We start from the raw sequence: 27,003 nt of genomic DNA on the forward strand, positions 1-27,003 counted from the left end.
GCGCACGTCATGTTGATTACCCACGATATTAAACCATTTCGGGAAAGGCACGTATTCGCAAGCCTGATTAATATTTGCACTATCTCTAAATGAGGGAATAACAGTTACTCCCCTTGGAGAACACGTAATTTTCGTGGCAGTTTAAACGAGACACCCTTTTTAGATATTTATAAATGTACATTTTGATTTATGTCGAGCCTGAGGCAGGGGCTGGTGGCTTCTGTCTTAGAAACGTATAGCCCCCACAGTATCGTATCCGGCCCGCTCAGCAAGAGGGATATATTACATCAGTAGCTTTGGCAAAGCAGCATTTCACTTTAAGAAATCCACCAAGTGTAACAGTATTAGAACTGGCAAACTAAGGGTGAGTTAATTTCTTTGGGTTTTTTTAATTTTCTTCTTGGCATTTTACTGACAAATTAAACGAATGATGTTGAGAGATAGCCCACTTATCGACGCCAGGCAAACGTCAACTAGTAGCATTTGATATTAGATCATGTTATTTTTTCAGTTTGTATTGTTTTCTAATGTACATTATTATCCTTTTTAATAATACCCATGGTTTTCTAGGTTTTGTCCTAAACGTTTCGTTGACCATTTCTTTTTAAACTCTTATGAATGAGAACTTTGCAATGAACTTCTATTCATAAGTGGAGGCTGGAGACACCATGTACAGCAGCACAATTATCCACTTAGGTCTAGCATACATCCTTGTAACGACTGTCATAATCTCGTAATGTGTTCCTGTGCTTGGATGTCAGTGTCATAAAGTAGCCATTAAACGGTATTAAAGGAGTAACTCGGCTGGCCGCATTGGAATCTTAATGACTGCTTCCACGAGATGACGTCAAGTCGTTTTCTTGATGTTTTTGATTTGTTCCAATAAGCCCGTGTTCTTAATAGACATGGTCATGGTAAGAAATATAGTATTACTTGTTCTATCTCTTTGCACATGTAGTTGTGCTTTAAGTTAACATCAGTAGCACTGTTAAATAAGCAGATATTGATTACAAATAAGTAAATGTTACAAAAACATTCCATAATCCTAAGAAATCTCTGTTAATAGAAATATTTCAATAGATCCCTTGTATAATTCCGATTATCATTCTTTATTCATTCATGTACATGTGTAGGCCAGCGGCCCATGGTACAATATTCGGTCCATCATTAACATTTATAGGGTTAGTGTTTGGAGTCTAACATTCATAGCATGGTATATAAAAGTTGCAACATTTCTAATTACAGTTTCATTGTTTACCGCCATACGCATATTGAATTTAGCAAGAGTAGGATGTACAAAATACTTCTGTGGTAAATACTGAAGACGAAGTTCATCATAAGCGTTACAAATTAATAAAAAATGATATTCATTCTCGACATATCTTTGGTTGCAATTATTGCACAATCTCTGCTCTCGTGGAGTATTAACGTATCTACCAGTCTCAATATGGAGAGTGTGGGAGCTACAGCGAAACTGGGCTAGTGCAACACGAAATTTGTTGATAGTGATAGCAGACAAATACAACTCTAGACTGGATGATTTTTTGAAAAGTGTATAATGGAACATTTTAGAACTATTTGCTAAAGACCAATGCGAGTCCTGTTCGTAAGCAAATTTTAACCGATCTTCACATTCGGAAATAAATGATTCGGGGCAAATAACATATTGGTTCTCCCATATATATCCAAATCCAAGGCTGTATAAAAGAGTTTTGACTTTTGTAGCCCAATTAGTTTTACCATGTGTGGCTAGCTGAAATAACATATCATAACTTTTCTTAGGATATCGTGAATTTGGTAGGGACATAAGTTTACACCAATATTTTATACAGCGTTTATACGCAGAAATGTACAGTGGGTATCTTCCACACTCTCCTCGCACAACATGATTGGGAGTAGACGTTTTAACACCTAGCAGACGTTTACAAGCAAGTACATGGATACTTTCTATTTCTTTGCAGTTTTCAAAACTCCACATTTCAGCCCAATATAACATAATTGGAGCAATTTTTGTATCGAATATTTTAAAAAATAGTTTCAGTGGAATAGGTTTAAGTGATGAAAGGGATTTTAGAACCGAGAACAATACCCGTTTAGCCTGTACTGAAGCATTGTAAGTATGTTTCGACCATGATAAATTCTTTGAAAATACAACTCCAAAATATTTGTACGATGATACACATTCCAACTGACAACCACTGAAATACCATTTCTCAGATCTAGAAAGTACACCACCATTTTTAAAAACTACTATTTTCGACTTAAGATTTACCTTAAGGAAATAATTATGGCAATAGTGTTCGAGTACATCGATGCGTTTTTGGAGGCCATATACAGTATCTGATATAAGAATTACATCATCAGCAAAGAGTAGCAGGAATAGTTGAATTATGTCTGGATGGAGCTGGATTCCGGGTTCACAGTTAGCCTCAATTTCAACAGCTAGATCATTGATAAACAATGAAAACAAAAACGGGCTCAGTACACAGCCTTGACGGACACCCAAGTCACAATCGAATACATCTGAGAAGTTATTGTTAAACTTTACACAGGAACGTACAGTCGTATATATGGATTGTATACATTTAAACATTTTAGGTGACACACCACTGTTATTCAAAACTATCCATAGTTTTGATCTGTTTATAGAGTCGAACGCTTTGGAGAAGTCTACAAATAAAGCATATAGTTTACCTCGCTTCTTCCCCAGATAACGCTGTATAACTGACTGTAAAATAAACATATTATCAATTGTGGAATAGCCACAACGAAATCCTGCTTGCATCTCCACAACTTTATCATAGGCATCACACCAAGCCTGCAACCTTCTATTTAGAACAGAAATATATAACTTGCTAAAAATACTTAATACTGTAATCCCTCGGTAGTTATCGGGTGTATTAGTATCCCCTTTCTTGTGTAATGGTACAATTTGGCCAGTCGACCAGGAAATTCCGATTATCGGCATGTGTTGATGATCACTATGAAATTGTGATGACACCAGGGCCCACTTGCTCAAAGCAATCTTAGTGCTAAGACTATCGTAAGTCTATGTTAAAGTATGGGAGTTTCGATCATATTAGTGCTAAGATTACTTTGTGCAAGTGGGCCCAGGTAAAGATATCATTCTGCTCAGGTGACATCCGTCATAAACACATGCAATAGCAAGTCAAATGTTCACCTGAAGAAAACATAGGAACATATGGTACAAGTCTAAAGTGGGAATTACTTCGGATATTATAAAAGGAATGCATCACATATCACGAGCTTCTTGTGGGTAATGGCATGAATACAGGCATGAGTAAGGACTGTGACAATTCACCAGTTAAAGTGGATTGTCATACTTCTTGACGAAACTAATAATGTACATCTCATGGAATGAATAAGAAAGGCCTATGTTGTCATGAGTCGCACAACCAGGAATGAAGTTGTACTAATTTGCTTTTCTCATGACATATGACATGTCACTTTGTGAGACTGAATATATTTTTATCAGTTTGATGTGCCCTTTTTCAGTATAGTTGACAAAGGCAGGAATTGTTGTAAGTCTTTTCAATCTAGCTGTCTGTTATTCGAAGCAGAACATTACATAATCCATTACTACATGACGCAAGTTTCGTATTTAAAGGATGTTATAGTTTCTGTATAGTGACGATATCCGATCTCACAACTCTGCATGCATGTAAAGTTACTAAAAGGAGAAAGGATATTTCACTAGAAAGACCATGACCCTCGTGATGATCCGGGTTAGAAGTGTCGACTATGCCTGTTGTAAGTGTCGAATATGCCTGCTGTAAGTGTCGACTATGCCTGTTGTAAGAGGCGACTATGCCTGTTGTAAGTGTCGACTATGCCTGTTGTAAGTGTCGACTATGCCTGTTGTAAGACGCGACTATGCATGTTGTAAGTGTCGACTATGCCTGTTGTAAGTGTCGACTATGCCTGTTGTAAGTGTCGACTATGCCTGTTGTAAGTGTCGACTATGCCTGTTGTAAGTGTCGACTATGCCTGTTGTAAGAGGCGACTATGCCTGTTGTAAGTGTCGACTATGCCTGTTGTAAGTGTCGACTATGCCTGTTGTAAGTGTCGACTATGCCTGTTGTAAGTGTCGACTATGCCTGTTGTAAGTGTCGACTATGCCTGTTGTAAGAGGCGACTATGCCTGTTGTAAGTGTCGACTATGCCTGTTGTAAGTGTCGACTATGCCTGTTGTAAGTGTCGACTATGCCTGTTGTAAGACGCGACTATGCCTGTTGTAAGTGTCGACTATGCCTGTTGTAAGTGTCGACTATGCCTGTTGTAAGTGTCGACTATGCCTGTTGTAAGTGTCGACTATGTCTGTTGTAAGAGGTGACTATGCCTGTTGTAAGAGGCGACTATGCCTGTTGTAAGTGTCGACTATGCCTGTTGTAAGACGCGACTATGCCTGTTGTAAGAGGTGACTATGCCTGTTGTAAAAGCCGACTATGCCTGTTGTAAGAGGTGACTATGCCTGTTGTAAGACGCGACTATGCGTGTTGTAAGACGCGACTATGCCTGTTGTAAGACACGACTATGCCTGTTGTAAGACGCGACTCTGCCTGTTGTAAGAGGCGACTCTGCCTGTTGTAAGAGGCGACTATGCCTGTTGTAAGAGGCGACTATGCCTGTTGTAAGACGCGACTATGCGTGTTGTAAGACGCGACTATGCCTGTTGTAAGACACGACTATGCCTGTTGTAAGACGCGACTCTGCCTGTTGTAAGAGGCGACTCTGCCTGTTGTAAGAGGCGACTATGCCTGTTGTAAGAGGCGACTATGCCTGTTGTAAGTATCGCCTATGCCTGTTGTAAGAGCCGACTATGCCTGTTGTAAGTGTCGACTATGCCTGTTGTAAGTGGTGACTATGCCTGTTGTAAGAGGCGACTATGCCTGTTGTAAGAGGTGACTATGCCTGTTGTAAGAGGCGACTATGCCTGTTGTAAGTGTCGACTATGCCTGTTGTAAGAGTTGACTATGCCTGTTGTAAGTGTCGACTATGCCTGTTGTAAGAGGCGACTATGCCTGTTGTAAGTGTCGACTATGCCTGTTGTAAGTGTCGACTATGCCAGTTGTAAGACACGACTATGCCTGTTGTAAGAGGCGACTATGCGTGTTGTAAGACACGACTCTGCCTGTTGTAAGACGCGACTCTGCCTGTTGTAAGAGGCGACTATGCCTGTTGTAAGACACGACTCTGCCTGTTGTAAGAGGCGACTATGCCTGTTGTAAGTGTCGACTATGCCTGTTGTAAGTGTCGACTATGCCTGTTGTAAGACGCGACTATGCCTGTTGTAAGGTGCGACAATGCCTGTTGTAAGACGCGACTATGCCTGTTGTAAGGGGCGACAATGCCTGTTGCAAGAGGTGACTATGCCTGTTGTAAGAGGCGATTATGCCTGTTGTAAGACGCGACTATGCCTGTTGTAAGAGGCGATTATGCCTGTTGTAAGACGCGACTGTGCCTGTTGTAAGAGGTGACTATGCCTGTTGTAAGGGGCGCCTAACGGGATCGGGTTGTCAGATTCGCTAAACTGGTTGATGCATCGTATCTCAATGGCGTACATCAATGTTCACGACGTCAATCTGTGGATTGTCTGGTCCAGACTCGATTATTTACAGACCGCTGCTAGACAGCTGGGATATTGCTGAGTGCGGCTTTAAGCAACACACAAACTAAGTGCATGGAAAACTTCGCTTTTACAATAAATATAGATACGATATTGGCAACTGCCATCTCTCCATTGGTGAATAATCCAACATTGCGATAACTATAACGATGTTCAATTATCAAAATGTTCTCCTCAGCCTAACACATTCTATGAAGTGGGATACGAGTGAGTTGGGTTTAACGCCGCTATGAATATGATTCCAGTTATATCACGGCGTGTCAGCTTGATGTGGAAGGAAAGCCCGAAGTGATGCAGGTCTCAGACGTTTACCACCTTTGTGAATCCCATAGCATGGGTATGATGCTGAGTAACCCAGAAACATAATCGGTGCGAACCGGGATTCCAACCCACCATCATTGGTCTCTATCATGCCAAAGGGACGCAACACACTCCCACCCCCACATACGAGGTCATATTATGGCAACATATATTATCAGACGAAACAGCAGTGTTAGTGCAGGCGTTGTGGCCTTTTATTTTATATTTTCATTCGCGGTAATAATGACCGGTATTTCCTCACCGAAATATGACTATGGGAAATCGTTATTCCTTGACCTATTGGGCATTTGATACTAACGTGGTGACCATAGGTATATCTCTACCTTCAGAAGCTCGGGACAATTTTAAATTTAAATTTAATGTCATATGAAGACAATATGTAAAATGCTCATTGAAAACATGTTTGAAAATTAGGGATCAGAGTTAGGCAAGTAGTATACATCGCGATGAACACCATTGGGGCTCCCTTTCGGGCTGATCTATCTCTTTTATGCACAGGAATCGGCAATTTTGGACGGATTTGCATAATCAAACGAGGTAATTCGGCCGAGACGTTTATACATAAACTTAATCTCATAGCTTTCAGTAATGGTAACAGTTCAGTAGTTTTGTATGAAGTTGAAAGTAACATCTTGCTACAATGTATGTTTAGTGGCAGACAGTTTCAGTTTATGTCAGCAGTCGAAAGAATAATTATTTTTTCAAGCATTCTCTTGGACAGTTGATTTTTTTCGATTAAATCTCGGTTCACTTCCCATAGATAGTCGAAAACGTACTTTTGATAGAGATTGCCTTTGATTAAGAACGAGTTTTTGTCGCTTCACTATTATGTTTACATTACTGTTTTCCCATAATGATTACATTATGAAAATGTAAATATGACCTTAAGCTGGACACAATACTAATTAGATTAACGTTATGAATAACTCTCCTCCTGTAGTTGATGCCAGAAATGTGTCCGTGGTCACAATGAATACCGGTTAGTGCATCCGAGAAATGCGCGTGTAAAAAATACACCGTGTCGCCTCAAGTACCTGTCTCCGCCGTCTCCCACTCCCCAAACACCCTCGTTATATTGCTTGTTTTGTGTCCGTGATGTGATGTTTTGTCCTTGGGAGCAATATCATAGTCACCTTGCACGTTCTTAGATGACGGATGACCACATTTCTGAAACTGACTTGATGACTGTAACCAGTGTCATATGGAGAGGACGCTACTAACGATAAACGTGTATAGCCGTTAGTAGACGTCCTTCTCCAACCATTACCTGTCAACTTCCACACCTGCCGAACGTAAACGGGGGGTCATGTGGAGGTCACGTGACACGTCCAGGCGGTGGGCGACGTTAGTGGCCGACAGTATGATGGTCCCATTACTACCGTACACAGCTGTTCTGCCTTTACCTACCTCCGATTTAAAAGATTTCAGTGAATCATAATAAAGTCTGGTTTATTGTTTTATCTCGTGGAAAATTGTCTTTTGAGTGCTGTATGATTTGTGATCTAGTCAGAGAATGCTTATATCAAGTGTTTGATTTATGGCGTTGTGTCGGTATTTCGGTTTTCTTTTTGCAATTATAAGACAAGTTGTCGTTGTGGATGTAAGGGTATTACTGAAACAATCTGGGAGATGAAAGATCTCACTATGAGTCAAAGGGAGCCTGATTCTCAAATTGAGGCAGTTCTATTCGCGTCGTCATAACTGTCAATCTACCTGACACATGGATTTCATTGAGGAACGTTCAATCACGGTTCTTTAATGTTACAAGACTCCTTCAACTGACAATCATAGTGTCTCTGATTCTCATATCAACGCATTAAAATGCAGAATATGACGTTAACAGCCCACATAATTGGCTTACGCTTTCTCGCAGAAACGTTTATGTTTTGTGACTTATTCTTTCAAAATAACCAAAACATCATTATGACACCTTTCCACAAAGATGTTGATATTGGATAAGCTAACACCCTGTCATAACTATGAAAAAGATAAAATAGATAGACGGCTGTGAGAATAGGGTGGTGTTCTACCGGGAGGGTAGCGTATGTTTACCTGTCGTCATCACTGGTTTTCAGCGATCAATTTATTCTCACTTATTTTACCTTTTACACCAAATGAAATCTGTTTAGGCGGATAAAAGAGAATGTTTATTGTCCGACCTTGATGTTTCATATTCACCAAAAAAAAGATCAGGCATGGTATAGCATGGGTCATCTATATCTAACAAGTATTCCATAATATAAGCCTATATCACAGGCAAGTAAACACAAATCTAGGTCAGGCTCTGACATATATGTCAGCATGAATATATTGGAACCAATACATCACATACCTACATGGATAAAAGTCAATAACACCAACAGCGTCTCTGTCACGACTTAACTAAAAAATGATAAACTTCTAGAAGGTGATAGAAAGCAGCACATGTATACAAAGAGTGGTCGCGTAGCCTGCATGTGCCTTTTCAAAGAAGAAGGGTCATGTCAGCACACAGCTACAATAGTGTGCCACGCAATGTCTGAAAGAAAACAAACTTCTAATCACCAGCAAGATTGGCCGTGTCGGCCGCCCCGATGTTGTCCCCGTTGTGATATATCGGGCTGTTTGTCTCAGATACTTTAATCTCTTCCCTGGCCATACATTCAGCCTTTGTCATGTGTATGACACTGGTTATGCATGTCTGTGATAGCAGCTTAATCCAATATAATACAGGTCCCTGTTTAAGGGGACTATGTGTAAAATGCTCAAAGCATTTTGATGAGGGAAAATCTGTGTTCTATGAATGCTTCCAAACACATGGTGTCATAATTGCGTATATACATATTATGACATGTGGTTGTGGCTATCTATGGATTTGTCGCCCAAATTATATTTCGACTTTTTTCTTTTCATGTAGCATCCAAATCAGTTGCACTGGCGCGTGGATTACATTCTATGTACATGTTCCCTGTTATTACTTCTAGTTTTTGTGATTGTGATAAACTATTCTCTGTCAGTTCTCTATCTATATGCAAGCCATCTTGATTGATCTCAAACACAATCATGTTTTCCTGTACGTGTAGGAATCAGACTAGCACTTTGATACATTATGACAAGAGGTACTTAGAAACTCTCGGATACAAACACGAATAAACTCTTCTATATCCACACGTTATAATATAGATACAGCGAGAATGCTGATGTGACGTCATTATTATTGTCCCGTCGTTAAGTATTGCGTAATTAATGATGTATGTATCAAGTCATCAACAATGGCCATAAAACCAAAAATGCCATAATGCGCTTGACATCGTGTTTACAAATATCGCTTTGTTAGAGAATATATTGATTCGCCTATTTTGAGCCATATGGAGAATAAACTACTTTATGTTTTACTAGTATTCGCCAATCGGGCCTGATGATATAACATTAACTTTATATTGGCAGGAATTGCTTTAAGGCGTCTTATTCTACTACAGAAGTAGAAATACACACAGCAGATACACACGGGAATCCAGGAGGATTACTGGAAGGTGGCCTTGATCTGTATTGAATATGTAAAAATCATTTAAGCTTGACACTGACAATGTACCATATTTATATATTTGCGCAATGGGAGAATTAATTCACAAACACATGAACTAATCAGAATTAATTATCTTACCTTACACGTGCATGTCGGATTCTGATTGGCTGAGGCCCATTCTATTTTTATCAATGTACTCTTTATGATATAAAGTAAATTTCTCATGTTTCCCGCTCGAATTGCCGAATCGTTTTATTACATTTGCAACATATGAACCACAATTTTGTTTCCCGGCTTAATTACGTGAGACGACATTAATTATATATTCGCCGGATATTTACTGTTCATTTCCTAATGAAATACATCCAGGGGAAATAATTCTATGTTAGTTTTCCGCCACAACGAAGTAGATAAATGCCTAACTCTGGTATTCTTACCGATTCGGCCTAAAACATGCATAAACAAGACATACCTGCAAAATAATTAGGTGTGCAGTAAGATAATTAGGTGTACACTATCCTTCGGGTGGCATGGGCCGGGGTACCTTTTCGTGCTCCTTAATGTTCTCCGAACTTCCCCTTGAGGCTCGCGGGAAATGAACCAAAACATACAGGTGCGTAGCTAGGGAAGATTATAATGAAAGCAATCATATTGCAGTTCTCATTTTTCTTTAACATCCATGACATTTATCTAACAAAAACACAAGCAGAACTGTGCAGCAAATCTAAAAGAAGGCTATCACGAAATATCCCTTCCACGTTCTGTACATAACACATTTTAAGTATAAAACAGTTTGATTATTGTGATCAAAATCAGATATCCTCATAAATATAAATTGTCAAAGCAAGAGCATAACCACTCTAGATTATCCACAGAAATATATCCCATGTGGCGTAAAGGGCAAAACAGCTGTGAAAATTATATTATGTAAATCTATGATGACAACAGGTGTTCGCGAAAAGGGTAACGGAAATGTAACAAGCAACCAACATCGAATCAACTCATCAACCACAATTTTGACACTGGTAGGCAAGTCAACCTGTAAATTAACAATAGATCATGTAATGTAACAAACGTCTGACAGAAGAATACACTAAAGTACTCTTTTTTATATCTTATTTTATTTTTTAAACGATTTCAAAGTGTAAGCGACCCATAAAGATCCGGAGTAGAATAGGTCTTCAGCAATCCATTCTTGGCGTAAAAAGGCGACTATGTTTGTTATAACAGGCGACTAACGGGATCGGGTGGTCAGGCTCGCTGACTTGGTTGATGCATGTCATCGTAACCCAATTGCGTGGATCGATGCACATGATGTCAATAACTGGATTGTCTGGTCCAGACTCGATTATTTACAAACCGCCGTCATGTAGCTGGACTATTGCTGAGTGCGGCGTTAAACAACAAACATATTAAGGAGTCATATATTAAACAACAAAAATCAAAAACAAATTCAGTGTGTAAGCACTTGCTTTTTGAGTTAATTGGTAGATACGCTACTGACGTAGAAGGTACATCAACCCAAGTTCCCCCTCGAGACCGATGGTCAACTTATAATCTACCTATTCAAACAAGGTGGACACCCTCTGATCAGGGTTATGTACAGAGATGCAGCAATCGTTGACTATTTTCAACAAATACCCAATGATCTCTCCTCCTTTGAGTTGACCCCATTGACCCGCGTTCAAATACCACATTACCGTGTAGCTTTAATAGTGGCACACCTGCTGGGCGAGTCTATTGTCTGGCTAGGGCCAGGGCGGGTCACACAGTAGGGATTTGTCTCTGACCTGTACTGGACCAGCGACCTACTTACATCGCTGCAGGCAAAGATTCTTCAATGACCATAAACAAAATATGGTGTATGGCTGATCCAGTCAGCGACGTGTCCGCGGAGAGGGCTATGAATTAACCCCAATCGAGATACGCTGCAAATAAACAACAATTGTTTCATGATACACAAAACGCATAACAATAATTAATACATGATCGCATTATCTTGACACAAATAGTAGATTCATGTTCAAAAAGCTACTCAATACAATTTATTTGATAGAATAATGTCGTTGTAAATCTTGTGTTGATGAATAGTTACATTGCATCAAAACTTTCACATCAAGTTTTTACATATTAGCAGGGTCTGATGTTGTTTTGTCATATTGTACCGACATACATACATATTTTACTCTATAATTTTAACAGGCCTTGAAATCTATTAACCTCCAGCCACGCCAATCTCTACTAATATAGGGGTCAAGGGTGTACCAGTCGTCTAAGGCGCCTGAATTCGCTGTGAGTTGCGTCCCTTGGGCGTGCCAGAAACCTATGATCGTTGGTTCGAATCCCAGTTTCCCTCATATTTTACTTCTATCCGTCAATTTCTACCCGTACATGTTGGTTTCACCAAAATGGTAAATGTCTAAGACCTGCATCACTTCAGGCCTCCCTCCCACATCATGCTGACACGTCATTGCGAAACAGAAATACAGTCCTTAGCGGTATTAAACCTCGGAAAAATACACTTCAATGAAACCATCAGTCAGAAAACCCGTCTTCCGAGCGCTAACTGCCGACGAATGGTCGTTGTTTATCGTACAATAATATACTGCAGGAAGTACAAACCATTAGGGGCGCAGGTTTATTCTTCCTGCATTGTTTTATTTACGATAACTAACGACCATGAGTAGTATATTTCTTAAATGAGACATCAACATTATGTACAGCCTCTTTATGGTTGATGTTAAATTAATTTTTAATTGAAAGTTTACACGATATACTGCGTTTCAATTGGACCAGAGGTCGGTCACCTGACTGCGAAATTGACGTTCATAATTGTATGAACGACACAATTTGACGGACATTCCCCCACATTCCTGGGGAAACCCCTGGGAATTCCCTAGCACGAATACGTACAGAAGCGTTCTTTCTGATCATTTAGAACCTTTAATCTTGAACTCAGCGTTTCAGTATACATTCAGAAACGTTAGAGTTTGATAGCACGTTCGTTCACGTATATCCTCGCTACGCCCCATCCTAGTGAACAAAACGAAGAAATGCACATCTAAACTATGGTAGTATCGACTCGATCCGTGACAGTGACAGTGACTGTCTACAGTCAATGAGTTTAACTTAGGGTCTATTTGACACATCTTTAATCACCTTTCAATGATCGGCCAATTGATCAATGATGACTAAAACATGTAACGGCCATGGTTTTATTAGCAACTCCTGAAACTTCTCCCGTCACGTTTATCGTGTCGGCCATTTTGACGTCTTGTACTTGATGTAAATGTATTACGACGCGTTGTCGTTGTGACTGACTTACTGAGGTAGTTCTTAACATACCTTTCTCATCTAATGGTGATATTATTTGAATACATGTGTTGCGTAAGATGTTTCTGAAGAGCAAGTTTTTTTAAGAACTATTTTATTCCACGATATATCTGGTTGTTGTATGGCTGTTAGTGTAAACATGAAGTCACGCGTACTAATTAAAAATTGTGTATAGATCTTGTCTTACATCCTTCGAGGTAAGAAATTGTGATAAAAAAATATAAGAATTGACTTTCACTTAGTGTGAACGTCAATTCTTAAATGTACAAGCTTTAAAAATATATACCCCTATTTAAATAATGAAGGCTCCCGCAATAGAATCCGACCACTGAAATGTCGGACAAGTCCATTTTATGCACAGGTTGCTATTTACCTCATATTCTCACAATTCTCACCTCGACTGCCTTTACCTTTTCACCCAATACCGATTGTCATATCTCTCCAACGTTTGGATCATTCAACCACGGCGTTTATCTGCCTTGCCCAGCTGCATCTACGAAACCAACTCAGTAGACAATCCCCTCTAAAAAATGATGTCGTCCAAAATACGATGTCATCAAGTTGAGAGCACATGTTCGAATCTCCAGAAATGACGTCATTATTTTACAATGTTTTATGGTGAAATATACCTGGTTTCGCTTTTCATTGTTCTTTGCAATTTATCTTGTAGCTGTCATGTTGTCACTTTAGGGTTAACGCTTTGTGCTGTTTCTTCAGTGTTTATGTCATACCATCACAACCCTTTCTCTCTGTGTAACAGCAGGATGCGACTTCTCAAGGCAGTCGGGTGTGTCCTGGCGCTGATTCTAGGTGAGTCGGCTTAATCAACGGTGTTGTTTAACATCCCTTTAAGTCCTGGGATAAGTACCACTATTGTTGCTAATGGAGTTATAAAATCCAACCTGACAGTAGAGCCAAGGCCAGTCGGTACCTTTGACGGGATACATTTTCAATATGGATACTGCTGTAGCATCTCTAGTTCGCGTGGCTTTCCTGCTTCCTTTAAGGCACCCACCAATAAATGAGCGTAAGTATTATTCAAAATTATTGCATTCGCAATAGTACTTGTGGTACGTGATAGCGTGCAGTTCCAAGTACCTACACCTGCTGTCATCCAGGGAAACCTCTTTGAGGCAAATCCGTGGAACCATCAGTTATATACGGTTTCCCATATTCGAGACAAGAGAGGTGCTGATCTTAGGGAAAAGTGTCGATAAGGATCGTGTCGGTATCCTAACGTTACATTCTCTTAAAAGATATCTCGATACAATGAACTTCAATGTTACACAACATTGCCTAACGTTAAGACATACCGCTCAAACACCATGGAGAGTTCATGGATGGAAGTTTAGGAAACCGGATTACCATTCCATGGCTAATGTAATTTTTTTGTTATTACAGTTTTAAGTTATCGTTTTTATAGAGCAATTATGAGGTAATTATATTATGTATGGCCCCGAGGACACTCAAGAGTAGGAGTGGCCCCCAGTAGCCCATGCTTGTTGTATGAGGTGACTAAAGGGGGGTTTGCTGGTCAGACTTTGAGATTTGGCTGATTACGGGTCACCGAGCCCCGTTGGCGTTCAGTAGTACCTCTATGTAATGATGTAAATCACCCTAAAAAGCTTTAGAAGGCTTTAGCCTTGATGATGAAGCAATTATCCTTTGCGATATGTCGAGTTAATGAAGCAATCATGTTTAGCAATGTATCGAGTTAATGAAGCATTTATGTTTAGCAATATGTCGAGTTAATGAAGCAATCATGTTCAGCAATATGTCGAGTTAATGAAGCAATCATGTTTCGCAATATGTCGAGTTAATGAAGCATTTATATTTAGCAATATGTCGAGTTAATGAAGCAATCATGTTCAGCAATATGTCGAGTTAATGAAGCAATCATGTTCAGCAATATGTCGAGTTAATGAAGCAATCATGTTTCGCAATATGTCGAGTTAATGAAGTAACCTTGTTCAGCAATATGTCGAGTTAATGAAGCAATCATGTTTCGCAATATGTCGAGTTAATGAAGTAACCTTGTTTAGCAATATGTCGAGTAAATTAAGCAATCATGTTTAGCAATATGTCGAGTTAATGAAGCAATATTGGTTAGCAATATGTCGAGTTAATTAAGCAATCATGTTTCGCAACATGTAGAGTTAATGAAGTAACCTTGTTTAGCAATATGTCGAGTTAATGAAGCAATCATGTTCAGCAACATGTAGAGTTAATGAAGTAACCTTGTTTCGCAAAATGTCGAGTTAATGAAGCAATCATGTTTAGCAACATGTCGAGTTAATGAAGTAACCTTGTTTAGCAATATGTCGAGTTAATGAAGCAATCATGTTCAGCAACATGTCGAGTTCATGAAGTAACCTTGTTTAGCAAAATGTCGAGTTAATTACGTAATTACCTTCAGTATTATATCGAATTAACGAAGGAATCTTGTTTAGCAATATGTCGAGTTAACGACGTATTCACGTTCAGCAAAGTGTCGAGTTAATGAAGGTTCGAGTTGACATTACTTATCTGTTGATCTGGTGTTACAGTGAGTGATGCATACTTTGACTGTCGACGTCGGGGGATGTCCTGCAATACCGGAACATGTGACATCAACACGGGGAACTGCATCTGTATCGGCAACACCTCGGGGAAGGACTGCGGCCAAGGTAGACGAAGCCTTACATCCAGTCATACACCTGCATTGCAGACGCGGTAGTCAGCGACATCACACGTGTATGCTGACATCTATTCATACATCAGTATTACAGACACTGTTGGCAGTGACAAACGTGCTTCATGACAAGCTACATACACCTGCAGACAATATTGAAGGCGATGTAGCAAATGCGTCCAGACAAGCTACCTTACACCTGCAGACACTGTTAAAGGCGACATAGCACATGCATACAGACAAGCTGCCTCACACCTGCAGAAACAGTTGAAGGCGATATATCACATGCGTGAGTGAGTGGGTGAGTATGGTTTTACGCCGCTTTTAGCAATATTCCAGCAATATCACGGCGGGGGACACCAGAAATGGGCTTCACACATTGTACCCATGTCGGGAATCGAACCCGGGTCTTCGGCGTGACGAGCGAATGCTTTAACCACCAGGCTACCCGACCGCCCCCTATAGCACATGCATCCAGACAAGCTACCTTACACCTGCAGACACTGTTGAAGGCGATAAAGCACATGTATCCTGACATCCAGCCACACACCTGCATTGCAGACACTGTTGTCAGCTATAATACACGTGCATCCTGACATCAAGCTAAACACAGACATTGTTGACGCTGTTTTTTTCTATGTTAAACATACAGCCAGCATACATCAGCATTTTAGACACACATGTATGTTAGAAAACCCTTGGACAAAACTAATAGATAGTTCCACTATGGTATTATTAAAAATCAAATTAGTTCTAGCAGAGGTTTGTTTTTAAAAGATAATCTAGGATATTCGAACCATTATATTGTCGCACAGTTCTTGGTACGACTGCTGCTGACTGCTGTGATTACATGTACAGGACCTGAGACCACGGGGTGTGTTGGAGACTGCCAGAACGACGGCACGTGTACAGACATCTCGGGGTCGCCGAGCTGCTACTGCAATGACACATTCACCGGACCCCTGTGTGAACTGCGGCGATGTGAGTATTAGAAAAGTCTTAATGCAAATATAACGATAGTCCCAAAAGGTCTGTGCAACCTTTGACTACATGTGGTTGGATTTCTCTTCATAAAAAACTCCGTTCCTTATTATTCTGGGGAAAATAAAATTTGTCAACAGATTTTACACAAACCGTTCTCTGGATATTTTGAAATATGTGTTGTGGGTCAAAAAGAAACTACTTGGCTCCTCATTCTCGACAAGAAATTGTATGTCTTAGTCTGTCATACAGACCCAGAAACAAATATATCCAATACGACCCACGCAAGTCTATAGTGTTTGGCAAGTCCAGATTCGTGCAGTATCTGAAAATGAAGAAAGTTTCTACGCTCCTTTTTATTATATGTTATAACTATTTATCAACTTTTATACTGTAAAATAAGCCCTTTTTAGATATTAGTCTAGCGCACACTGACAAACTAAATGTATTTCGGTTTAAAACAAAAATGACAGCCCCTCCCTACACCACTAATCCGTCTCCCGTTACCCGACCTCCAAACACTACCCGAATATTTCACGGTTGGTCACGTATCTCCGTGTTCACGCCAACATGTCTAAAGACAAGAACAATCTATCTAAATGTACATGCAATCAAGATATCTGTTCATTAGTGAGTGAGTATGGTTTTACGCCGCTTTTAGCAATATTCCAGCAATATCACGGCGGGGGACACCAGAAATGGGCTTTACACATTGTACCCATGTTGGGAATCGAACCCGGGTCTTCGGCGTGATGAGCGAACGCTTTAACCACTAGGCTACCCGACCGCCCTCTGTTCATTAATTAGACTTATTATTGTGTCCAGCCCAAGTGGAGTGCAGCGGAGAGAACATGACGATAACCATTCGACCCTACACTGGCTTCGTCGGTGCGGTGTACATTCGAAACCAAGCCAACACTGCTGACTGTCAATTCGAACAAAAGACGGACGCACAGTCCACATACTACGAACAGGTCTTTAACCTCCGAGAAGGGTGTTCTGCTATCGTGAAGAATGACACCCCAGGGGTAGGTACCATGTGTATCTGCAGAGAAAGTGCATTGCATCAAAATCCTTGAGATAAGTGGAATAAATAAAAGCGACAAAATCCTTTCCATAATACCAGTAGCACTAAATTATGCTGTGTTTCATAGAAGTAGTCACATGATTCTGGTTTTCGAATTATTTGATATTAAAATTTAATCAACAGTTGGTTTAACGTTTAATTTTATTCTCAACTTTATTGGAACCTAAAAGCCTTGAGTGATCTTTACTCAAACTCAGATCTACTCTTTAGCCGAATCAGATATAAATATATCTTAATACACTCTGTCGTCATTGCGAAGGATTAATTTCTGTAACCAAGATATACTGTGATGTCATGGACAATGAATAGCCCATGCTCAAAAGAAACATATGCTGCTTTTGTATTTAAAATAAAACATAAAAGACTCGATGCACAGGTTTGAATGTGAATGAGAAATATTTTTTGTTCACCCTGACTAGTGGGGAAATACTGGTATTTGCAGGAGGACGACGTGACGTTTCAGAGGGAGGTGATTGTCCAGTACAACCCTAATCTGGAGACGCGGCTGGACCAGATCATCACAGTCTCATGTGAACATATTGCTGCCAACACATCAGATCTAGAGAGCACCATGCCAAGCGTCGACGTCGATCAAAGGTTTGACAAAGAGCTGTTGAGTTGTGTGATGAAATAACCAATGAATTCGAAATTGTGTGATGTCGTTCCATTTTTGCCTGTTACGTACATGAGAAGGCGTGAGTAGAACACAACTATGATTGTCACATCCGCATCGGAATCAAGAACTGTGATTCTTGATCAGTGAAATGATTTAACCAATTGAGTGAAACCAAATCGCTGAAATTGGTGATGATCAAGAAACGAATAACCCTGACTGTTTATTGAAGCCGTTTTAACTCGAACTCGTTTAACTTGATATAGCGTTTATGATACAGTCCATGATATAGTGTATGATCCCTGCAGTTTCCTGAGACACAATATAGTCAAATGTCGGCACTCCGCTTTGTACGAACTATGGGTAACTCGACGGGATTATTTGGAACAAAAGAAGTATGATACTATGGGCAAAAGGAAGTATGTAGTACCTATGTTTGTTTGACGTTGGCTAAAACATGAAAATAACAAGCAATGGTTATTCAAATGTGATGTACAGTAAACTACGTTTATAACGAACACGCTTATAACGATAACATACGGGTATCATAGTCGACATTACATGCATCATATCAATGAAAATGTCACAACGGGCAAAGGTTTTCAGACTAGTAATGTTTGTACTGTTTTGGTCAAATATTATTTTCTTGTATGCTTTCTTTTGCCGGCGGTTTATGATGGTTCCAGTCGATGTGTTTGACATGATTATATCGGTGGAATTGAAATAATGGCTCTGGTGATGATGACGTTCGCAGGACCAACCTTACAAGAGACGAGACGAAGTCAGTGTACGAACCTGTGGAGTTCGAGATTCAGGAGAGAAGTGGAGGCAAGGTCAATCCGCCCATCTTCATTGGCAGGGAGCTACGCCTATTCTTCTCCCTCAAGGACACAGCTGGTAAGTATCCTCTCAGAACCCAGCATCATTTACGAAGGACAGATTCTTTGTGGGATACAGAGACAGATAGTCCCTTAGGTTGACAGAGCACAGGTTCAGCTGTGACTGTAGTGGGGTTACTTTAGTTTTCTTGGGATACAGTTTAAGGTATTGTCCTAAACCTTTTTTATTGCGTACATTGTTGTTGTAAAAAAGGGACATCTGATGGTGAAACAACTTCTAGTTGATTAATAGTAAAGCCATGTATATCTAGTATAGAGGGGTCACGCAGATAATACGAGATATAAGTATTCAGAAAACGTCTCATGTTCAACTTCAAAGAGCAGTTTAGTTACATTTGAAATTAACCATTTTATATCCACATGCTGTTTGTTTGTTTGTTTGTTTGTCGTTTAGTTAACGCCGCACTTAGAAATATTCCAGCTATATGACGGCGGTCTGTAAATAATCGAGTTTGGACCAGAACATCCAGGGATTGACATCATGAGCATCGATCCACGCAATTGGGATACGATAACATGCATCAACCAAGTCAGCGAGCCTGACTCCCCGATCCCGTTAGTCGCCTCTTACGCCTTATGGAAATTGCTCGGTAGATAACCTAGACTGATTGTGCTTTTGCGTTGACGTTTTACGTTGAGATAATACTGACGTACCCGTGAAGATCCGCGGTAGAACCCATGCTTGCCCTAAAAGGTGGCTAACGGGATCGGGTGGTTGCTCACTGACTAGATCGATACAATGTCTTGTCTTTGTATCCAAGTTGCGTAGATCGATGCTCATGGTGTCAATCACTGGATTGTTTGCTCAGACGCGATTATTTACAGACCTACGTCACATAGATGTAATATTGCGGTGTGAAAGACAAAACAAACAAACAAAACATATACTTTACCTCTACCCATGCGTACCGCAGTGCGAATTCAGGTAAGAAGAGAACCCAAGTGTTCACTGATGATTGCTTTTAAAGCCGACACAAATGGAGCTCGGGTGCTACAGTGTTGGTCTGTATGTCTGTTCCTGGTTCAGACTCCAATAGTTACAGACATCCATCATGTAGTGATACAAAAACTATTCGCAAAAATAAAATGTTCAGAATCTCCCGGTATCCGTAAGATGGTGGCCATACTAGTTATTGTCTGCTAATGGTTATTGTATGTTATATACTGTATGTTCTTACAAAGACGTGGTATTTTCTACACAGTGTTCAAGACGTTGAACGTGGAGAGTTGCATGGCTGTGAACGGGCGATCAGGGTCCGACAGGAAAACCCAGAACCTGGTACAAAACAGGTAAACTGCCCACTGCATGACGGAACTCCCGCCAGTCGATCTGATGAACACTGAAAACAACATTACACAACCATGCAAAATATATATGCGGAGCTACATACACATTCACCTCGGCACACATCAACGAAGTCAATGAAACCTCATTAGTATGGACCCCAATAGTCCGGAAACCCCTACATTCCGGGCAAATGTAAACTGCTATATTTAACTTGCAAAGGGTCATGTGTAGGGGATATGTCAAATCGGACAATCCGGACTGCTAGATATTGAATGATACAACCCGGGTCCACAGTATGGTCCACAGTATGGTCCACAGTATGCTCCACAGTATGTCCACAGTATGCTCCACAGTATGGTCCACAGTATGGTCCACAGTATGCTCCACAGTATGCTCCACAGTATGGTCCACGGTATGGTCCACGGTATGCTCCACAGTATGCTCCACAATATGTCCACAGTATGCTCCACAGTATGTCCACAGTATGCTCCACAGTATGTCCATATGTGTGTTCCATATGAACATGGTAAGATCACAGTAGAACCTATATATACTCTTACAGAAATGTATGGGAACGGCCATTATTTGAAACAGACTACGTCAATGAACCGTTATGTGTGAGTCACGAGAATCATGCAAACACGTGCACTGTTGCACTGGGATGAAAAATGTGAGCATTTTGAAAAACATGCAGTTGAGGTTTGGCAAATTCAGGCAAGTTTGCAGCCTCAGAAGTAACCACCCAAACGCATCCAAAACTGTTTGTCTCTCAGCGAATAGCAATATTCCAGCAATATCACGGTGGGGGACACCAGAAATGGGCTTCACACATTGTACCCATGTCCCTCAGCATTGACCTCAGGTTCTCTACTGAGCGCTCACATTGTATGTGTTATAAAGGGCACGCAGCTCTCTGTTTGTTTGTTTGATTGTTTATTTGTTTGTTTGTTTGTTTGTTTGGTGTTTAACGCTGCACTCGGCAATATTACAACTATCTGACGGCGGTCTGTAAATAATCGAGTCTGGACCACCCAATCCAGTGAGTGACATAATGAGCATCGATCCACGCAATGTGGATGCGATGACCTGCATCAACCAAGTCAGCGAGCCTGACCACCCGATCCCGTCAGTCGCCTCTTACTACAAGCATGGCCACCGCAGCTCTCTGAACGAAGTGTTTTAAATGTTGGTTATTCCTGCACTTCCTTGAAGGAATAACACTATGTAAGCACTGATAGAAGTGTTACGATTATATCATACTATATGGCACTCTTAGCACTATGAACGAAATGGGACCCATGTTTTCTTATGATTACATACATTCGACTAGGCTATGGGGAATTTACCTATCATTGGGACAACTAGGTAAGTAAGCACAACACTTGATAACTGACCGTAGATCAACATATTACCAAATTGGATGAACGATGGCGTGTCATGCATTGCTACAGAAATTTTGTGCGTTCGTTTTTAAAAGCAGTATCATGCTTTTATATAATATATAAAATTATAAACAGCTTTTTGTGTATATTAACTATCGATATGTAACATCTTCTACATTAAATTATCAGTATTTCCACCGATCCATGTACCATGCTTGACATATTCGTGCTTTATATATGTGCTATTTATCCGTGCATGTGCTTTCCCATTACCTGAATAAACATATATCATTCAAAATTAGCTTCCAAATGAAATATCGCTTCGTTAAGATCAAGTGATCTCTCATATAGTAGAAAGCACTGAAGAGTTGCGTCCCTTGAGCTCACCAGAAACTTATGATTGTGGGTTCGAATCCCGGTTCGCCCCGATTATGTTTCTAGGTTTGTCAGCACCATACCCGTGCTCGTGGGTTTCACCGAAGTGGTAAACGTCTGAGACCAGCATCACTTCGGACTTTCCTCCCACATTAAGCTGAAACGCTGTGATATAACTGGAATAATGTTAAAAGTGGCGTTAAACCCAACTCACTCACTCATATAGGATTCTCATATAGGAGATAGCAGAGCAATGCTTTGCAGACCATTGTGACGTCATCGGTAACCATAGCATGAAAATCAAATATCTCAAAAATCCTTTGTCTGCTGTATGTTTATCAGGTTATGAATGTACTACAGCTGGTCGTATAGCGATCTCGCAATGGACAAGAGCCTCCAGTTGTGCTTTAACTCTGATTTCAGGATGTATCTTCAGCTATACACATTGTTTGGCATTATCCTTGCTTCCATGGAGCGAAGACTTCTCTTCCTCATTGTCAACAGGTTACATCTTGTACAGTCAGGGGTGGAATGTAGAGTAGTGGCAATATTCCCTTAACGAGTCATTTTGTATTATCCAATTACTGGCAAATATTTGCATGGAAGTAGTTGTTTGTCAAGATATAGTCATAAGTGAGTAGTCACGTCGTTGTTAAGGTGTTTTTGATAGCTCTATCACATGTTATTATCCTTCCTAACACGTGACCATTGTGAGTGGATGAATGTCCCGGGGACCTATTCTGTCCATTGGCCAACGGAACTGTGGTACTTACACGTTAACATAAATCTGGTATATTCTGTAGAGGATTTTATATGGCATAATATAGATTTTTTGCTACAGTCAATATGCGCAAATATGCATGCATCATCCGACTCGTTTACAATTGTCTGGATGTTCGTCTCATTTATTTATTTGACTGTTGAATAAGCGCATCTATCTGGCTCCATCTTTGCTGCTGCTGCTGCTGATGCTTTACCTTCAATGGTTCCAAACATATGCTGGCATCATTGCATGCTAAACATTCATATATACCTTGCTGAAATTAATTACCTAAAGAATGGTACGAAACATCATCGCAACCCTCAATGTGGGTTCATGGAAACAGCTAAGCGTTAAGCCGGTCTCACAACTAACCGATGTTCTGTCGCCTGTAGCAATGCATGACTTCAGCCGAACTCGCTAAGAAGCTTCACGTGATTGTCCACAAAGTACATTGTAAGTATATTTTCAAACAGTTGAAAAAGGGCATTGGTTTCGTGCAGGATTCCACACATGTAAGAAACATGTTTGTCCATGTGACCATTTTTTTAAATTGCAATTGACTGTGGCAAAAGAAGAAAAAGACTAACATTTCATAACACTGGACGTTTTGTTGACAAATGGTGTTTTGTTTTTCTACTGCACGAGATCCTTCCTTTGACGTGAGTGTGTTTTGTCAACAGCTGACAACTATAATGCATCCACTATAAGCAGAAGCAGATCTTGTATCTTAATGTCTGCAGTGACAGCTATATTAGTTGATACATTTCTCAGTCGCCCTCGGTAACAAGCAAAAGAAAAACTCAGTCTAACATGTGCATATATACTACTCAAAACATGTTAAGAACACCCACAATTGGAAGGCCGTGTGTGAAATATCCACCAGCCATGGCAGATTAACTATTGCCATGTGGACATATCGGGTGTCCTTTGAATAGTATATATGAGCTCTAATTTTGTATATTTAACCCATCATGCAAACCTAGCAAACCCAGGTAAACATTAAGGTGTGAGTGAGTGAATATGGTTTTACGCCGCTTTTAGCAATATTCTAGCAATATCACAGCAGAGAACACCAGACACTGGCTTCATTGTACCCAAGTAGGGAATCGAACCCGAGTCTGCGGCGTGACGAGCGAACGCTTTAACCACAAGGCTACCTCACCGCCCTAAACAGTAGGATTTAGAGGGGGCAATAACGAGCACGATTAGCATAGCTCATGCATGTTCACTGAATGGACCACATATTACATATGGTAGGCCGTGATAGGATCATACAGATTATAATACCTTTTCTCTTTACAGCTGCCCAACAGTAGAATCCTTTGATGTGTTACGAGGGCCTCTAGCACGTAACACTGACCAGAGCGCTGTTGTCATCAACTTCGATGCATTTAAGTTTGTTGACAGTAACGACCTGGAGTTTGAGTGTAAGGTTCGCACGTGTAAGGAGGGGGACACCAGGTGTGAAGCGGTGAGTAATAGTAGTAATAATAATAATCATCATCATCATAATCATAATCATAATATCTGTATGAAGAGGCCCAGGGTGATAAAAACAAACTTTCCTCTTTGCTAACAGCTTAAAGTATTTTCTGTCCCTTTTGATACTAATGTGATTGACAAGATTCAGGAAAAATATGGCAAACATGCGGACCTCGCTTTCTGTTCCCAATCTGTTGACTGAATACTGTTAAAAGCGGCGTTAAACCCCACTCACTCACTCATTTGCAGGAAACTTGCTTTGGGGCCGATACAGGATTCGGTAGGAGGAAGAGAGATGCCGACTTCGGGAAGCTGCAAGAGGAAGAGACGGTCGTGAGGAGAAGAATCACAGTGATAGATCCCCACTCAGCGCAGATTATGACAGGTGAGTTCAAATCAGATGAAGATGGCTTAGGCTCAGGTAATAATTGATTACGAAATGTAGATTATCTTTAAGTAGAGTATGAACTTTAGTCAACAGGATCAGAAAATGTATTCTCAGAGACCTTTTAATCATGTATTTTGATTGTGCCACAGCGATATCGAATCATGATACATTCCCAAGGAAACAAATGACAACATTTATCATATTTAGAAAACGTTGCGGAACGCCGTGTTGTTGGTTATTCATAGCAAATGCATAAAAACGTTTCAGAAAGAAGGGCGTTTCTTCATCCTCCATCTTCCGACACCCGTTGTTAGAGGTTTTTTTATGTTTTCGGCACTAAACCTGTGCTCGTGAATTTCAAAGAACCTGCATCACCTCAGATCTTCCTCCAGCACACAATTATATTAAATTCATTAAGTAGTGGAGGCTCATTGTAAATAATCGTAGAGTAGCCGAATAGTGAGGGACGGACCATCTAATATTATGTACTCTGTAGAGGGTATGGTGTGTGTGATTATCGAAAGAAATATTGAAAAAGTCTTGAAAAAAGTATTAATGCTTCAGACTATTGAAAGCAAAATTGACTGCCACAAAAATTGCATTGTTTCAAGGTGTTTTCTTTTTTATATAAAATGAGGCTCATAGTTTTAAATGACGTCATCGGCATGTATAAATGTTATATGACACTACATACGTAGTATTTTTTCAGGTTCTTTGAGCGACTCTAAAGAATGCATTCAGAGGACGGATATCATCCTCACCATCGCCATGCTGGCTACTGCCGTCTTCATCCTCTTCATCGTCACTTTCTGTCTGGCATTAAAAGCTCTCCGGTCACGTGGTGAAAAGTCCGTTGACAGTGACACCGACTCAACGACGTCGTCGGGTGGCACACGCCTTAGAATACCTCGGATCAGATCGGTGTTCTAGACCTATTCAGTTCTGTAAGGCTTAAACAGGAAATGTTTCTCCGGCATCGGAACGTTACTTAAAAGCATGTGTGTCAGTCATTTTTTGTGCCAATTACAAAATAGTTACGCGTACTATGTTATCCATAAAATAATACTTGACAAGAGACATAATGTTTTATAAGGCCGAGATCAATGCACGCCCAGTTGTGTTTGATGGTATTCTCTGTGGGAAGATAAAGGTTCCTACCGCATCACCTTTGTTTTCACATCCTACCACCCTCTTCACTTTTGAGCAAAATGTACCGAGAAACATTTAATTTATATATGCAGCCTAATAAACGTAATCACATGTACCGATGCATGTAATTACAAAAGCAATCATTGAATTGTTTCAATCAAATACCAGTGTATCATCTCTTGCTACTGAAATCAAATATACAATTCCGTTTCACGTTTTCAATTCAAAACGGTTTCCTGCTTGGCATTGTCCAAGCATGTTGAGTATATAATTACTATAATCAACAATAATCAGTTGCAAGAAACTGAATTTCAAGACGCAGTTTCTTTATACAAAAATACACAATGAATATTATAGCATGTTTGTTGACAGTTGCAATACGTACATTCAAAGCAATTCGATCATAAGTAGTAGTGAGTGAGTGAATATGGTTTTACGCCGCTTTTAGTAATATTCCAGCAATATCACGGCGGAGGACTCCAGAAATGGGCTTCACACATTGTACCCATGTCGGGAATCGAACCCGGGTCTTCGGCGTGATGAGCGAACGCTTTAACCACTAGGCTACCCGACCGACCCTCTCATAAGTAGTAAGATTAATGTGGTATAGTACATACTGACAATATTAAGTCTATTGGAATTTTATACCCAGATCAGATAATACTTCATAAGACATTCCTCTGTACATGTGTGTACAATGTGTTAAATTTAGTAAATGCCAGTTTGTAAGCGCAACATACGACCGTTGAAAACAAGAAGACAATATATCATGTATGTTATTTGTTCAGAATATATGGTAAGTGTTCTATATTTGTTACTGTTGCTAAAATATTGTATATATCGATTGTATACTTTTTGTAATATCTGTATATTTTTAAATAAATAAAATAAAATAGAACAGTTTTGTTATGTCAACTGTGGATTTCTGAGACGAACTGACCTGGTGGATGGTAGATTTTTCTAACGGGAAACATGTACTGTCGAAGTGCTGTCACATATGTATACAGTGAATCCTGCTTCGGTCAACTGTGAATTGATCTTCACCATTACACTAGACACATTATCAATAAGGGTATTTCTTAAACATCTGTTTGATATTCGGGGTATGGGGGAGGGTGA

General features: G+C 40.1%; 1 protein-coding gene across 3 annotated transcripts; it reads left to right on the forward strand.

The window, feature by feature from the left end:
* Positions 1 to 272: 272 nt before the first annotated feature.
* Positions 273 to 25,989, forward strand: LOC139465292 (EGF-like domain-containing protein 2). Of its 3 annotated transcripts, none has more exons than XM_071246973.1 (11): positions 273 to 364; positions 13,567 to 13,616; positions 15,353 to 15,472; positions 16,336 to 16,458; positions 17,284 to 17,486; positions 17,988 to 18,142; positions 18,913 to 19,055; positions 20,260 to 20,347; positions 24,168 to 24,336; positions 24,597 to 24,732; positions 25,445 to 25,989. In XM_071246973.1, the coding sequence occupies exons 2-11, from the start codon at positions 13,571 to 13,573 to the stop codon at positions 25,663 to 25,665; spliced, it is 1,404 nt and encodes a 467-aa protein (XP_071103074.1). In that variant the 5' UTR covers positions 273 to 364; positions 13,567 to 13,570; the 3' UTR covers positions 25,666 to 25,989. The 3 variants fall into 3 exon arrangements, with proteins under 3 accessions (XP_071103074.1, XP_071103075.1, XP_071103073.1); XM_071246974.1 differs by having other exon boundaries at positions 13,570 to 13,616; XM_071246972.1 differs by lacking the exons at positions 273 to 364; positions 13,567 to 13,616 and adding an exon at positions 13,655 to 13,833.
* Positions 25,990 to 27,003: the final 1,014 nt, after the last annotated feature.

This window comes from Haliotis cracherodii, unplaced genomic scaffold (assembly GCF_022045235.1).
Source record: "Haliotis cracherodii isolate W230 unplaced genomic scaffold, xgHalCrac1.p SCAF_18, whole genome shotgun sequence".
In the NCBI taxonomy this organism is placed as follows: Eukaryota; Metazoa; Mollusca; class Gastropoda; order Lepetellida; family Haliotidae; genus Haliotis; species Haliotis cracherodii.